General features: G+C 47.3%; 1 protein-coding gene across 2 annotated transcripts; it reads left to right on the top strand.

The window, feature by feature from the left end:
* The first annotated feature begins 125 nt into the window (after positions 1 to 125).
* Positions 126 to 11,078, top strand: LOC310920122 (heterogeneous nuclear ribonucleoprotein M-like). 2 transcript variants are annotated; one of them, XM_083879883.1, is made up of 13 exons: positions 126 to 209; positions 296 to 389; positions 1,727 to 1,921; positions 2,668 to 2,821; positions 3,847 to 3,896; positions 4,195 to 4,255; positions 6,230 to 6,331; positions 6,991 to 7,035; positions 7,445 to 7,519; positions 7,871 to 7,969; positions 9,103 to 9,905; positions 10,242 to 10,293; positions 10,647 to 11,078. In XM_083879883.1, the coding sequence occupies exons 2-13, from the start codon at positions 312 to 314 to the stop codon at positions 10,808 to 10,810; spliced, it is 1,878 nt and encodes a 625-aa protein (XP_083736009.1). In that variant the 5' UTR covers positions 126 to 209; positions 296 to 311; the 3' UTR covers positions 10,811 to 11,078. The 2 variants fall into 2 exon arrangements, with proteins under 2 accessions (XP_083736009.1, XP_083736010.1); XM_083879884.1 differs by lacking the exon at positions 6,230 to 6,331.
* The last annotated feature ends 3,736 nt before the right edge of the window (positions 11,079 to 14,814 follow it).

Here is a 14,814-nt window from a genome sequence, read left to right on the forward strand (position 1 = left end):
AAGGCATAAGAAATTATGGAATTCCAGCATTGGAGGCTTGCCTGTGTAAGGTTACATTTTTTATTTTCACTGGTGTAGGGCTTAACTGATGTGATTTGGCTTTAATAATAAAAATATTTGTGCGCGGTTTGGGCTTTCACTGACTTTATTTCTTCTCTCTTTCCTCCTCCCTGCAACTGCCCTGGGAAATCACCTCGCCAGGGATGCGCGTAAGTTCTCTCTGAATTTGTACCAGAAATCCAAGAGGATCCTTGAAATGAAACAAAACACCCTGAGCTGTGTCCTGTCCCCACAGGGTGGTTGAGTTCAAGATGGAAGAGAGCATGAAAAAGGCTGCAGAGGTTCTGAACAAGCACAGTCTTGGTGGGAGACCCCTGAAAGTGAAAGAGGTAAGGAGGGGAGCTGTTGTTAAAGGTTTAAGGATGAAACAGAGGATAATGGACAGAAAGCAGGACTTAAATAGGATAACCCCCCCCCCCAGTCAACCTTTTTCTAATAATTTTAGCCACTGCTGAACTTGTGATTATTAAGACTAAACTTGATGCAAGGACAAAGCAGGAGTTTGGCTTTAATTGACTTGACACAGAAACCTCCACGAGTGTTTGTTCTTGACAAACTTCCCTTTGAGTTCTGCATCAGAATGAGTGGATTCCACCAACAATTCCATAGAATCAGCTCTTTCCTGGAGCGCCTCAAAGATTTATTTCCATTTTAATGGCTTTGCTATGGACAGCCAGTCCTGGGAATTCATTCCAAACCCTCTCCAGTGGCACTGGGGGTTTAGCAGGGTTTGGAACGGGTGTAGCAGAAATTTGTTGTTGGTATTAATGATGGATAAATACTTTGGGAACCAGGGAAATACCTGGGGACAAATAACTTTAATAATAAATGGTGCCAATAATAAAGGTATCATTTAAATGATAAAGGGCTTCTGAGTGTTGGGTAAAACTGACAATGAAAGGGAAGCAGTTGGCTGGGGATGTTTAGGGAGCAGAACTCCTGGGCTGAAGGGAAGCTCCTCTCTGTGCCTGTTTGAGCCCTGGCACTGCCCAAGGACAGGGAGATCTTGTAGGAGCATCCGTGGAGGGCAGGGACAAGGAACTCTGCAGAGCTGAGATATTCTAGAACACGGGGATTCATTGCAGGGGTCGTGGGTAAAAAGGGCTTTGCCTTCAACCACCAGCCTGGGCTGAAGGGAACCCCAAAAGAGAAAAGGGGAGAGAGAGAGAGGGAGGGTAGAAGAGAGCTAAGGGGTAAGAGTAGGGGGAAGAAAGCAAGCAAGAGAGTGGGAAGAGTGAGAGGACCTTGTTCCAATCCATGATATCTCTTTTTGTGTTTAATATTCTAATTTACAGTGACCAACTGGCGCGAGATACAAAACCTACAAACTTTGCATGCAGCCTATGAGAACTACTATATTAACATGTCATTTTATATTCTAAACTCTAAAGATTACTTTCTTCTGCACTTGTTCCCTGATGCCTTGGCAGGGTGGAGACGGGCTGCACCCTTGGGTCCTTTTGTTTTCCTGTCCTTCAACCCATCTCCAGCTAATCACCATCCTCCCTGCCATGATCACATCTCCAAGCTCAGCCTTCATTTCTATTTCACTCACACCTTTTCCATCTGCAGTATTTCTTACCAGACAATCACATCCCCAAGCCCTTCCTGTCCCATCTTTCCCAACAAGACCTCAGTGTGTGTGTTTTGTGTGTGTGTCCCCCAGGACCCCGACGGGGAGCACGCCAGGAGGGCCATGCAGAAGGTGATGGCAGCAGGAGGGATGGGCATTGGGCCCGGCCCTGGTGGCCCTGGCATGATCAACATCCCCCCTAGCATCCTGAACAACCCCAACATCCCCAACGAGATCATCCACGCGCTGCAGGCCGGGCGCCTGGGCAGCACCGTCTTCGTGGCCAACGTGAGTGCTGCCTCTGAGCCCCTGGTGCTGTTGAAGGGGTTTTTCCAAGTGTTCTCCTACCCTGGGAAAGGGAAGGTTAAAGATGCCTCTGCTAGGTGTAACAAAAGGTTTCTCCCTCATGGGTCCTTGTAGATGTTGTGGAATCTTTTCTCTGGGTTTGGCAAGTGCATCACTGACCCCATGGTATCCCCTGTCCCTGTTTCCCCATTGGTTATGGGGCCCTTGCCCCCTGCCCTGCCCCCTGTACCACCCACAAACCTGACACCCTAGAGAACTGAGAAACACCAGATGTTCTCTCTCTTTGGCTCTGGATTCACCTTTGGCACATGGAATAAACACTTACTGGAAATTAATCTGGGGCTGGGAGCCCTCTGCCTCTCTGCTGAGCCAGCCTTGTAACGTGTGTGGACATGCGAGCTTGATTTGCTGCCTGAATTCTTCTCAGTTTCTCTGCTGGAGAGGCTGACTGGGATACAGAAAGACCTGAGCTGCACTCTGAAAATCACACACTGTTACACTGGCCAGCACTGGCAGCCTCTCAGCTGGGCCACATCTCAGGGAGGAGAAGCCTTGGGAATTCCAGGAAAAGTTCTCTGTGCAAAGGAGAAATTCTCATTTGGGTTGTACCACAGTGTCTGTTAATTAGGATTTTGGATTAAATTATATCTCAGCTCTCTGATACCTTTCACACCAATACCAGAGGAAGGACACAAGCCCACTAAAGCTGAAACATTCCTTTTTTGCAGCTGGACTACAAGGTGGGCTGGAAGAAGCTGAAGGAGGTGTTCAGCATGGCCGGGGTGGTGGTCCGGGCCGACATCCTGGAGGACAAGGACGGCAAGAGCCGCGGCATCGGCACCGTGACCTTCGAGCAGGCCATCGAGGCCGTGCAGGCCATCTGTATCCTTGCCAGAACCTGGGCAGGGGGCACACAGCGTGCCAGGGGGGCAGGGGAAGGTGTATTCCAAGGGTGGAGTTGTATTCCAAAGGAATAATTTGACTTTATTGCCAGGGAGGGGAAGGTCGAGGTGTAGCGGGTGGAAAATGGAAGGAAAAGTGAAACAGAGATGAAATTATCTCTTGAAGGAGTTGTTGCAGTCTGTTCAGGATCTTTAGCAAAGGAAATTCTCTTTGCTAAAATGTGTTTCTGTCCCAGATGAATTTCTGACTCTAGGTTGTAATTAGTATTAAAATGGAATTCTCTGAAAAGGAAAAAGTCCCTGTGCCAAGGCACATGGAGCTGTTTTTCTCCTGTTCCCTGTGTCCTTCTACTGCCCAAACTATGATTTCCAAGCAAAGGAAATTCCCTTCGCTAAAATGTGTTTTTATCCCAGATGAGTTTCTGACTCTAGGTTGTAATTAGTATTAAAATGGAATTCTCTGGAAAGGAAAGTCCTTGTGCCAAGGCACATGGAGCTGTTTTTCTTCCCTGTGTCCTTCCACTGCCCAAACAATGATTTGCTACCTACAAACCAACCAGCAATAAAATTCCAGGTATTCCTCTCTCAGCTCCTGGTTATGGCATGGAAAGGAGGAAAATATTCCCCTTTTCCTTTCCCAGAGTTTCTGTTTGAGTGTTAATTCCCTTCTGCACTGCTCCCACTATAAACATTGTGGGAGCCAGACTTGGGCAGGGGATTCACTGGGGAGGCACACTTCAAAAATGTGGAACTTTTCCCTGTTTTCTCCTTTTTTCAATGGATAAAGTGACTGAGGAAACATTAAAACCCTTGGGCTGACTTAGAGTTATGTTTTGTATCTCCTTCTTACCCAGAAATGTGTTTTCTGAGGGGTTTTTGTGCCTTCTCCGAAACTAAAAGGTCTTGAAATCTAAATCTACTGAGCATTCAAAAAAAGGTTTCTTGAAATTTGTGCTCCCTGTCAGAGCCCTCAGTACTTGACCAAGGATCCTTAACGACCCCCAGCCATGTTCAATGGGCAGCTGCTCTTTGACAGACCCATGCACGTCAAAATGGTGAGGACAGCCCCATTCCCACTGTTTCCTACCCTGGGAATTCACTCCTGATCTGGGGGGATTTGTGGTTTCAAGGGTGGATCAAAATCCAGAGTGAGAAATGTGCGATTTGCCTGTTGCCGACTGAATTGATACAATCAGGGGTGGTTAATTCAGATCATTTTGCTAAAAGACAAATCAAAACTACAGTCAGCACTGCTTTGACTTGTAATTTCTGTATTTTAATTCAAAATTTCAAGGATCAGGAAATAATTTCCTGCTCTCCTTGCCAACTTTGGACGTGTTGAATTCCTTTTAGGATGAGCGAGCCTTTCCCAAAGGAGATTTCTTCCCTCCAGAGCGACCCCAGCAACTCCCTCGTAAGTGTCCCCTGCATGATTCAACACCTTCTGCTTTTTATTTGGCTGTTCAGCACCTGAGAACCAGTCCCAGCCCTAGTAAAACTCCTGTTGAAACTAGAAAAAACTGCCATCCAAATTCCTGAATAATTTCAGCAGGGGGAATAGTGAAGAAGAGCTGCTCAGTGATTCTTTATTTATTTATTTATTTTGGATACTTCTTTCAGCTCATGGCCAGAAGCTTGTCTTAAAACATTCACCTTCTCAAGGCTTCCCGAGCTCTCCCATTGCAATTCCAAGATCCCAGTGCCTCCCATTAATAGTGGGATTTTAATGGGAACTCCTTCTGTGGGAATGTGCTCTGGGAATGGAATGTTTTTCCCTTAAATCGGAAGGGCTGAATTCAGGACCTGGGAGTCCTTCCAGGCCTTCAGATTTCCAAAGGAGATCTTATCAGTGTATTAAATATGGAAAGAAGAGGGGGGAACCAGGCTCTTCTTGGAGGTGCAGGATGCAGAAAGCACCAACCAAAAACAACCCAGGAGTTGGAAATTCAGAATAATTGGCTGCCCCCAAGCTGCTCCTTCCAACTTGGAATTGGAATGAACTAAAAGATCAAGTCTAAACCAATAGTGGAAATCCACAGGCTCCACATTGGATGTGAGGAAACATTTCCTGGGAGGGAGTGAGTGGGTTGGAATCTCCCCAAAGCTGTGGATGTGACCTGGGCTCCCAACCTCAGCCTGGGGACACGGAAGAGAAGAGTTGGGACTGGAAAGGGAAGAGCTGGAGGCTGAATTTGTTTCAAATGCAGCTAAATTTTGGTGTTGGAGTCCATAAAACCCGAGATTTTGGGGCTGCTGATGGAATTTGAGTTGTTCTGAGCTGTGGAAGGGAATCCCTGCCCAAGGCAGAGCAGGGGATGAGCTTTAAGGTCCCTTCCAACCCAAACCAGTCTGGGATTCTCTGAATTCAGACAAGATGCTGTTTTCTTCCTGGGAACCAGACCTGCTGTGTGTGCTGCTAAATTGCCCATTATTAACAAGCAGCATTAATTAGCCTCTGCCTAGTTCAGCTTGCAGTATCACTGTGAGGATGTTCCTCTCTTCAGGACAAAGTCACTGGGTTCCAATTCCATTACCTTGATGTAAAACCCCCTGAATCCCTGTCCTGGTTTAGGGCAAATTTGGGAGGATTCCCAAATTTGAATTTCCCCCTCTGGAAGCCTTTACTGGGGGTGGGGGAGTGGGGAAAACCTTGTGCTGTTTTAAAACAAGATTCAACACTCCTGTGTTCAGTGCTGAGCTGGAAACGAGGGAATCCTGCAGGCAGAGGATGCCACGAGCTGGTGTTTGTGCCAAGCAGAGAAACTTTTCTTCCTGCTTCAGGAAAAAAAAAAAAAGAAAAAAATTTTAAAAAAAGCTTTTTTTTTTTTCTTTCTTTGGGCTGGGGAACCCTTGAGGAAGGCTGAGCTCCACCCTGGGGATGCCCAAGGTGTGTTTGCTCAGAGAGAGAGGCTGGCTGTGTGCTCACAACTCCATCGGTGGCTGTCATTGCTCAGGCTGCACCTGCAGCTCCACTTCTCCCCCTGGCACAGCTGGGAAATGAACCTTTGGCCAAACCAGGGTGAGAACTGTGCTCAGGTTTTTAGGGGATCTTCTCCCAAATTGCCCACTCCACCCTCCTCAGCCGAGGAGGGCTTTGCCCAAAAATGATGAAAGCAGTGTTCTAGCCAGTTCTTTTTCAGGAGTCAGCTACATAAATTCCAGATGGAAATTTAAATACGAAACCAAAGAATTGGAGATAGACACATCTACTCTTGATTTACTCCACACTTCCCTACTTTCAGTACTCACCCCACAGGGGGGAACACAGCAAGCTTTTTTTTTTTGGTTTTTTTTTGGAGGATGAAAGTCAATTACTTAAGAAATAAAACTTGCTGTTTTGTCAAACTATGGAAAGAAGGCTTTTTTGATATCTGAATATTTTCTTCAGATGGTCTTGGTGGTATTGGCATGGGATTAGGACCTGGAGGTCAACCTATTGATGCAAATCATATAAACAAAGGCATGGGAATGGGCAACATGAGACCTGGAGGTAAGAAGATTACTCCTATGCTTTTGTTTCATGAGAGCTTTAAGCTGTGTAGAAGGTAGATAGCTTTGTTTGCCTCCCCCCCAAAAAAAGTTGGTAGTTTCTTAGGAATGTTAAAGCCAAATGAGGTTTTTTTTTTTTTGTTTTGTTTTGTTTTGTTTTTTTGTTCAGCTTGATAATGGAAACTTAAAAATTTAACCAACTGCTCCATTTTTAATTTTTTTATTATTATTTTTTTTTCACTGTGGTCAAGACACAGCTCTCATTTTCTGACTCTTGAGCATGAGCAGCAGACACTGCAAAAGATCCATGAGAACTCCAAACCATCTTTTCTCACTTTTAACACTTTTAGTGGGCTTGCAAATCTTTGGTGTGAGGATCTGTTGAAATAGCACAAGTTTCAAAGAGCCACCTAAAAAAAGTAGCACACACTCAGCTTTCCATGTCCAAATGCCAGTGGGGTTTTTTTTTCCCCCCTTTTTGCTGCTTGATTATTTTTTTTCTGAGCAGGAATGTTGGAATCTCCTCAGAGTTTTACCCCATGTAAAAACTCTTCAGCCCGAGCCACGGATGTGTCGTGTTGGTTTTGAGTTCTTGCAGCCTCTGGCTGGAGTTTCTTGGGGTGACACCTGCTATATTAAAGCTTTCTCTTTTATTTTGAGGAATGGGAATGGAAGGCATGGGCTTTGGAATGAATAAAATGGGAGGTAAGCTGTGGTTTTTGATCCCTTCATGGCTTGGCCTTTTGTGAAAGTCCCACAGACCGAGGTGTGTGCGTGGGGCAGGAATTGGTGTGTGCTGGGGAATCGTCACCACTTAGGGAGAATTTAATCCTTTTTGGGTTTTCAGACAGCTGCAGGTGCTTGGGGAAGATGGGGACATCACATAAAATGTGTCTGTGCCTCCTTAGCTCAGGAGATCTGGAATTCCATCCCTGGGGGTTGGAGCTGGATCCTCAACGTCCCAAACCGCTCTGATTTTTACACTGCTGTGCCCAAATCCCGACCCCTTTTTGGGAGCTGGTGGTGTAGGGAGTTGTTCTCGTGCCCGTGGGGATGTTGTGTGGCTGCAGAGCTGGGATGCAGGGCTAAGGAATCCCTGGAAAATGTTTTTTAGGAATGGAAGGTCCCTTTGGTGGCATGGAGAACATCGGCCGCTTCCCCGCCGGGATGAACATGGGCAGGATGAGTGGTAGGCACTGGGGTTCTCTGGGTCCTGCTGCCTTCCATGAAGCCTTTTTTCCATTTTATGGGAATAATTTGGGGTTTTTTTCCAGCTGGTGTTGTGTCCCAAAGTCCCTCGTGGCCTCTGAGCTGGACAAACCCAGTGATTTATTGATGGTGCCTTGAGGGGTTTATTTAGAAAGTTTATTCTGTCCAGTCCCCAGAGCCTCACAAGTGTTTGGGGTAAATCCTTGGGGTTTTGGGCTCCTGAAGCCACAACAAAAGGATCGGGAGAAAATCACAAGAACCTTCCTGTGGTAAAATGTCCTCTCAGGGGTCATAAAACCCCCTGTAAACTTCTCCACCTTCCTCTTTGCAGAGATGGATCGAGCCATGGGAGGGGGATTTGAGAGGGAGTTTGGAAGAAATGAGATGGGAATGTCCCGGAGTTTTGGAGAGACCTTGGAGAGGGGAATAGGTGAGTGCAGTAAATGAAATCCATTTCCTGCCTGCTTTTCATCCCTGAACTGCTCACAGGAGTTACGGGGGTGATACAGATAAAAAACCCCCAGATTTTAGATTTGCTGTAGGGATTTGCTGTCTGGCTTATTTAAACGCTGCTGGGAAGTTGATAATTTTTGTCAGTAAAAAACAAAATCCTGCTTCTCCAGCTGCCTGTATCACATATAACTTCCAAACATGTTTTCTGGAAAATTGGACAATCTCAGTAATGAGAGTGCAGAGTTTCTGGAGCCAATCTGAACCCAAACATCTCCGAGCAGGCAGAGCTCCCCCACCAGTTTCTGGATTTAATCCGTTTAATGACCAAATCACAGCATTTCAGAATCAGGGGAACCATTCCCTGTGTCCTGTCCCTCCATCCCTTGTCCCCAGTCCCTCTCCAGCTCTCCTGGAGCCCCTTTAGGCCCTGGAAGGGGCTCTGAGCTCTCCCTGGAGCTTCTCCAGGTGAGCAATCCCAGCCTGGCTCCAGAAGGGCTCCAGTTTATATAGTTTGTGGGGTTTGGTCAAGGATTGGGAGATGAGAGGAACATCCCTCTGAGCCCAGTGGTCAACTCGGAAGTCCATCAGTTTGTTCTTCCCCCTGGGTAGAATGTGTTGTTTACAAAATATCAGTCTTTGTGTTTTGTCTCAAGCGTGAGAAAGCTCCAGTAGAAATGAAAAACAGTCAGAAGGCTGAAAAATCAGGGCAGCAGCTCCAGGTCCTTATTTTGGGGTCCCAGGCTTGGGGCACCTCTGCAGGGAGTGTCTGACCTGGGCCATCAGCCTCATCCTGCTGCCCAGAACTTGGGATTGAGAGAGCTCTGAGTGATGAGAATTCACCTCAGCAGAGGCTCCTCTGCAGGGAGGGTCTGACCTGAGCCATCAGCCTCATCCTGGGGGGCTCAGAGTGAGCTCTGAGTGATGGGAATTCACCCCAGCAGAGGCTCCTCTGCAGGGAGGGTCTGACCTCAATATCTGTATTTTCCTCATCCTGCTGCCCAGAGCCCTGGGCTGAGGGACCTCTGAGTGACAGGAATTCCCCTCACGTGGAGCCTCCTCCCTCCCTGCCCATCTCCTGACAGTGCCCGTGTTACCTGTATTGCATTCCAGGCGGCGGCAACGCCAGCATCCCCGGCATGGAGCGGATGGCCCCGGGCATGGAGCGGATGGCCCCGGGCATGGAGCGCCTGCCGGCCGGGATGGGGCACGGCATGGAGCGCGTGGGCTCGGACATGGACAGGATGGGGCACCTGGTGCTGGACCGCATGGGCTCCAACGTGGAGAGGATGGGGCAGGGCATGGAGCGCATGGCCCCGCTGGGCATCGACCACCACCTGGCCCCCAACCTGGAGCGCATGGGGCCGGGCATGGAGCGCATGGGCTCGGGGCTGGAGAGGATGGGCTCGGGGTTGGGAGGGTTTGGCATGGAGCGCATGGGAGCGGCCATGGAGAGGGTTGGAGGCGCCATGGACAGGATGGGCTCGGGCGTGGAGCGCATGGGGGCGGGCATGGACAGGATGGGGCTGGGGCTGGAGCGGATGGTGCCCGCGGGCATGGGCACGGGCATGGGGCAGGTCTTGGAGAGGATGCCCGCGGGGCTGGAGCGCATCGGGGGCCCGCCGCCGCCTCCCCCCATGGACAGGCTGGGCATCGAGAGGATGGGGGCGGCGCCCATGGACAGGATGGGCTTGGAGCGGATCGGGGCGGCCAACATGGAGAGGATGGGCCCGCCCATGGGGCAGGGCATGGGGGCGGGCATGGAGCGCATGGGGCTGGCCATGGGCAGCAACTTCGAGCGGCCCATGGAGATGGAGAGGGGGAACTTTGCAGGGAATTTTGCAGGGTCCCTGGGAGGAGCGGGAGGCCCCGCGGCGGGGGTGGCCCGGAAAGCCTGTCAGATATTTGTGAGAAATGTGAGTATTCCCTTTTTTCTTCTTTTTGTGCTCTCCTCCTTTCCCTCTCCTGCCCATTCCCACCTCTCCCTTCCTGCCCATGCCATTCATTGTCACTGATGTGTTGATCTCATCCATGCTCTGTTTTCAATCACAATGTATAATACTGAATGTTGGCAAATTTTGGGGGGATTTGGAGCCTTTTCCTTACCAGGAGAAGAGCTCCTGGCTGACCACAATCCTGTGGTTTTATGGCAGGGGCTGTGCTGCATTTGGGTTCTATTTTTGGGGAGTTGGGGGTGCCTGCAGGTCGTTCAGCAGAGCCTCAGTAATGGTTTATTCCTCTCTTCCCCACAGCTGCCTTTTGATTTTACATGGAAAATGCTGAAAGATAAATTCAATGAATGTGGTGAGTTGATTTCCTCACTCTGATGAATAATGGGCAGATAATAACAACCCAGAGGGCAGGTTTAGGGGGGATATTGGGGAGGAATTGTGCCCTGGGAGGGGCTGGAATGGAATTCCCAGAGCAGCTGTGGCTGCCCCTGGATCCCTGGCAAAAACAGGATGGGGAGAGTCCTGGAGAGCTGGGATTGCCCTGAGAGCAGGCAGAGCTCACCTCCTTCCACATCCTGGTCCTGGAGCTGGGACAAACCCCCTGAGCTGCTCCTCACTGAGCTCTGAGCACTAAAACCAGCGTGGGGAGAGTCCTGGAAAACCAGGATCAGAGAACAGGCAGATCACACCGCCCTCTCCCCGCAGGGCACGTTCTCTACGCCGACATCAAGATGGAGAACGGCAAGTCCAAGGGCTGCGGGGTGGTTCGGTTCGAGTCCCCCGAGGTGGCGGAGCGCGCCTGCCGCATGATGAACGGGCTGCAGCTGCGGGGCCGCGAGATCGACGTCAGGATCGACCGCAACGCCTGAGGCAAAGCAGGGATTGCCCCGCCACGCCCTCCCGGCCTTTATTTCTACTTTATTTCTACTCCCACCCCTCCTCCGATCATCTCTGACTGGATGTAAAGCTGTTCAGCCTTCCCACCCCCTCCTGGCCCCAGTTTGCTTTTCTTGGAGTAAATTTTAAGTCCTTTTTTTAAACTTGAGGGAGCCCCCCCTGCCCTGTTTTACTGGTTTTTTGCATTGGGAACTGCCATGTGCACAAATCTTTTTTTTTTTTTTTTTTTTGTAGTTGTGGCATCTCTCTCTCGTTGAGCCTGACAGATGTAAACAGTCTGACTTTGATAATAAATGCGAGTTCAGAATTTCAGTCACAGCATTTTTTTTACTCTGCTTAAAAATCCCCCCCTGTGGGTTCAGCTCAGCAAGATCCAGTTTGTCAAGAAAATACTCAATATTCTGATTTCTGACAGAATCTCTTGAAAGAGTCTCCAGGGGTGCAGGATTTTCCCTCTCCTGTTTCTCACCCACTCCACAGGCACTCCCAGCTCCAGGTTTTTCTCTGGTTTAAAAAAAAAAATCTTCTACAGCCTCGTGTTGATGCCACGGGGAAGGGCTGAGCTGAAAACGGGGTTAAAACCTGATTTTTTCTCTCCTTTTTGGGGGTGTCTGGCCCAGGCAGGTAAGGGGCAAACACCTGCTGCAGGTGAGAGGGGGGAGATTGCTCCTTTTTCTGCAGGAAATGCTTTTGATAACACAAAGGGATCGGAGATGGGGCGGGGAGGGGGCCCAGGGGGGTCTGGGACAGCTCCGTAGGGTCGGTTCAGCCCCATTGAGGCCGGTTCTGGCCTGGGACTGTTATCAGTAGGACCAGGAGACCTTCTTCTCCTTTTGAAAATGGCCTTTATTAAAAACAGCCAGGGATGGGGGCTTAGGGGCGCGCACACACCACCGCTGCTCCCGAGACCACGCGCTGGAGGAGGAGTCTTCAGTTCTGTCTGACGAGCAGGCAGAGCTGGGCCTTCGTCCTCACGGGAGTCTCTGGGAAGGCTCTGAGGAGGAAGGGATCGGGCTAGAAAGCCAAGATTCCCCTTTGTCCTGGAGACACTCGGGGTGCTGACTCTCCTACTCCACTGTCAACTCATGGAGAGCGGCCGAGGAATGGGTTCCGAGGGCCTGGAGGTCCTTCATGTGTTCCCGTTCTAGGGCGGCCAGTTTTGGGCTTTTAGTTTGTTTTGGCTCGTTGTTAGGGGTGATTACTCGGTGCTGGAGCTCCTTCATTTGAATATTTAGATGTGTGCAAGTCAGAGCAGTGGCAGTGCCTTACCTGACATAGGGGAAGTAGGGAGTAGGAGCTGGGGCAGGGTACTGGGGCTTCCGGTGAAACATTTGCTAAGAGCCTTGATGGATCACAAGCATCAAGAGCTTTAACAAACTGATTATATAACAAACATTAAGAACTTTAACAAACTGGTTACATATCTAACATCAAGAACTTTAACAAACTGGCTACAAAGAATTCTAACCGGGGAAGGGTGCAGGAACTACTGGAGAACATGTAAAATTAATAGGTTACAAACACTGGTTTTGCAGCAGCAAACTTAACAATATAACAGTGAACAAACAAGGAACTTCATTCAATGTTCAACCAACTGGTTGCATTACAGTAAGCCAACAAAGAACTTAATTGAATGTTTAACCATAAGAGAGTATTCTAAATTCTATTTCCCACACTGACTGTTCCAAAAGTTTTCAGTGTTAGAAATTCCTGAGCTTGTTTTCCGGGCAAGTTGGGATTTAGATGTTATTCCTTCCTTTTATTTGATGTTTTTCCTCTCTCTGATTTTAGCAAGGGAATATTTATAGCACATGCCAGTTTTCTATCCTAATTGGAATTTTGGTACATCTTAGAGCACATTTCCAAGGAAATTTACCCAAATAATGTTGGGAAATCAGTTGTTGTTCAGCACTATATCCACAGAATTCTGGGAATTCCCAGGAAACCTTGCTAAGTTGTAATTGCCATGATTCATCCCTTTGTAAAGTTAAATTTACTGCATTTTTAATTACATAAATTTCATTAAAACTTAAATCCTGGCCTAATTGCTATCCTTGGCCACAATTGGGTGGCTCTTTCCTGCCTTGGCACATGTGGATGTTCATCCAAAGTGAGCTTTTTGCTAAAATAGCATTTGTTCCCAAGCAAAACTAGGAATTGTCTAGAAAACCTTATTTTCTGGGAGGCACTGGGTTTGTTTTCCCTATTGCTGCACATAATCAGGGAAACTCCTGGAGCTGTGTTAGGCAGTGGCATGAGGGGAGATCTGCATTTATTTAATTTTGCATTTTACTTATTGTTATTTTTATTTTTACTTTTTTTTGTATTTTTATGCTCTTTTAAAATTGTTTTTTCATGTTATTTTATTTTTTCTTTTGTATTCTTTAAAAGATTTTATATTTTTCTTCTAGTTTTCAATTTTTAATTTTTTTACTTTACTTTTTAGATTTTTATATTAATTTTTAATATTTTTTCATGTTTTTATTTTGTATTTTTAATTTTTATTTATTTTAATTTTTATTAATTTTCATTCAATTTTTTTTTCATGTTTTCTTTGCTCTTTTTTTCCATACTTCTCCTTACTCTGAGTATGTGGAAGTTTGGCTGTTGGCAAGAAAGAAGTTGAAAAATGACCTCCATGTCTATTGGATGTCTCGATATAATTGAGAGTGCAGTTAGCAAAAAACCTTTGTATTTTCTGCTAAATTAAAATAACTGAACGGAGAAAGCTGTAAGGACTGTGGTGCCATTTTTTTCCTTTCAGGTCTCATTCCACCCATGTACAGTATTACCAGCAGTAACTTGATGTCGAGGTGTATTTCAGAGACAGCAATAAAACTAAGTAGACATTTTATTTTGTAACTCTCTGAACATCCTTGTTTATTGGCCAAGAAATCTAAAACTAAGCAAACAAACAAACAAACAAAAAAAAAAAACCAAAACAAAACCCACCACAAACAACCCCCCCCCCGAAAAGCACGCAGAAAGAGAAAACTATTTTATTTTTTTTTATTATTTTAATAAAGATTAAATATTTACCCCTTAGACAACCAGGGTCCTTCAATTCTGATTAACTGTGGTTATGATCTGTTAGGTTAATGAAGTCATATAGTTTAAAATATCAAGAAGTAAATTCTAGCTGAAAAAAAATATAAAAAAATAAATATATAAGTAACAAAAAGAGAACTATAAAATACGAAAAATGATATGAATAGGCATACTGTATATTATTACATGTTCCATATATTATAATATGTAAAATATACCTACTATAATGTTCATTATATAATAGATAAATTGTAATGATTAATAGAAATATCAAGAAGAAATATTGAAATATAGCTTAAACTGAAGGCTTTTTTTGTTTTGGCTCGGTTGATGGCGGGGTTCTCGTAGTTGTTGTGGTTGGGGGTCTTTTGGGGCATTTATTTTCGGGGATGTTTGGAAAGGGAATTTTGGCCACGTTCTTTTTTGCCTCCGCTCCCTGCGGCAGTGCTGCCACCGTGTGGACAGAGAGCGGTACTGCAGCTCCCCCTGCCTGGCACCGGGCTGTGAACTGTAAGGCAATGCTGCCGTCCTGTGGATAAAAAGCGGTACTGCAGCTCCTCTCCGGGCCGCGCTGTGGGGCAGTGCTGCCACCGTGTGGATAAAAAGCGGTACTGCAGCTCTCCCTGCCTGGCACCGGGCTGTGAACTGTAAGGCAATGCTGCCATCCTGTGGATAAAAAGCGGTACTGCAACTCTGCTCCGGGCCGCGCTGTGCGACAGTGCTGCCACCGTGTGGATACAGACTGGTACTGCAGCTCTTCCCCGTGCCAGTCCCGAGAGCTGTGCAGCAGTGCTGCCATCGTGTGGATATAAAGCAGTAGTGCAACTCTCGACCGTGCCTGTCCTCGAGGGCCCGTAGCAGCCCCGGGCTGTGAGCTCACGGGCAGTGTTGCCACCCGAGCGCCGAAAGATCACGGCCAAAAAGAAGG

Source organism: Zosterops lateralis (assembly GCF_965231275.1).
Source record: "Zosterops lateralis genome assembly, chromosome: 29".
In the NCBI taxonomy this organism is placed as follows: Eukaryota; Metazoa; Chordata; class Aves; order Passeriformes; family Zosteropidae; genus Zosterops; species Zosterops lateralis.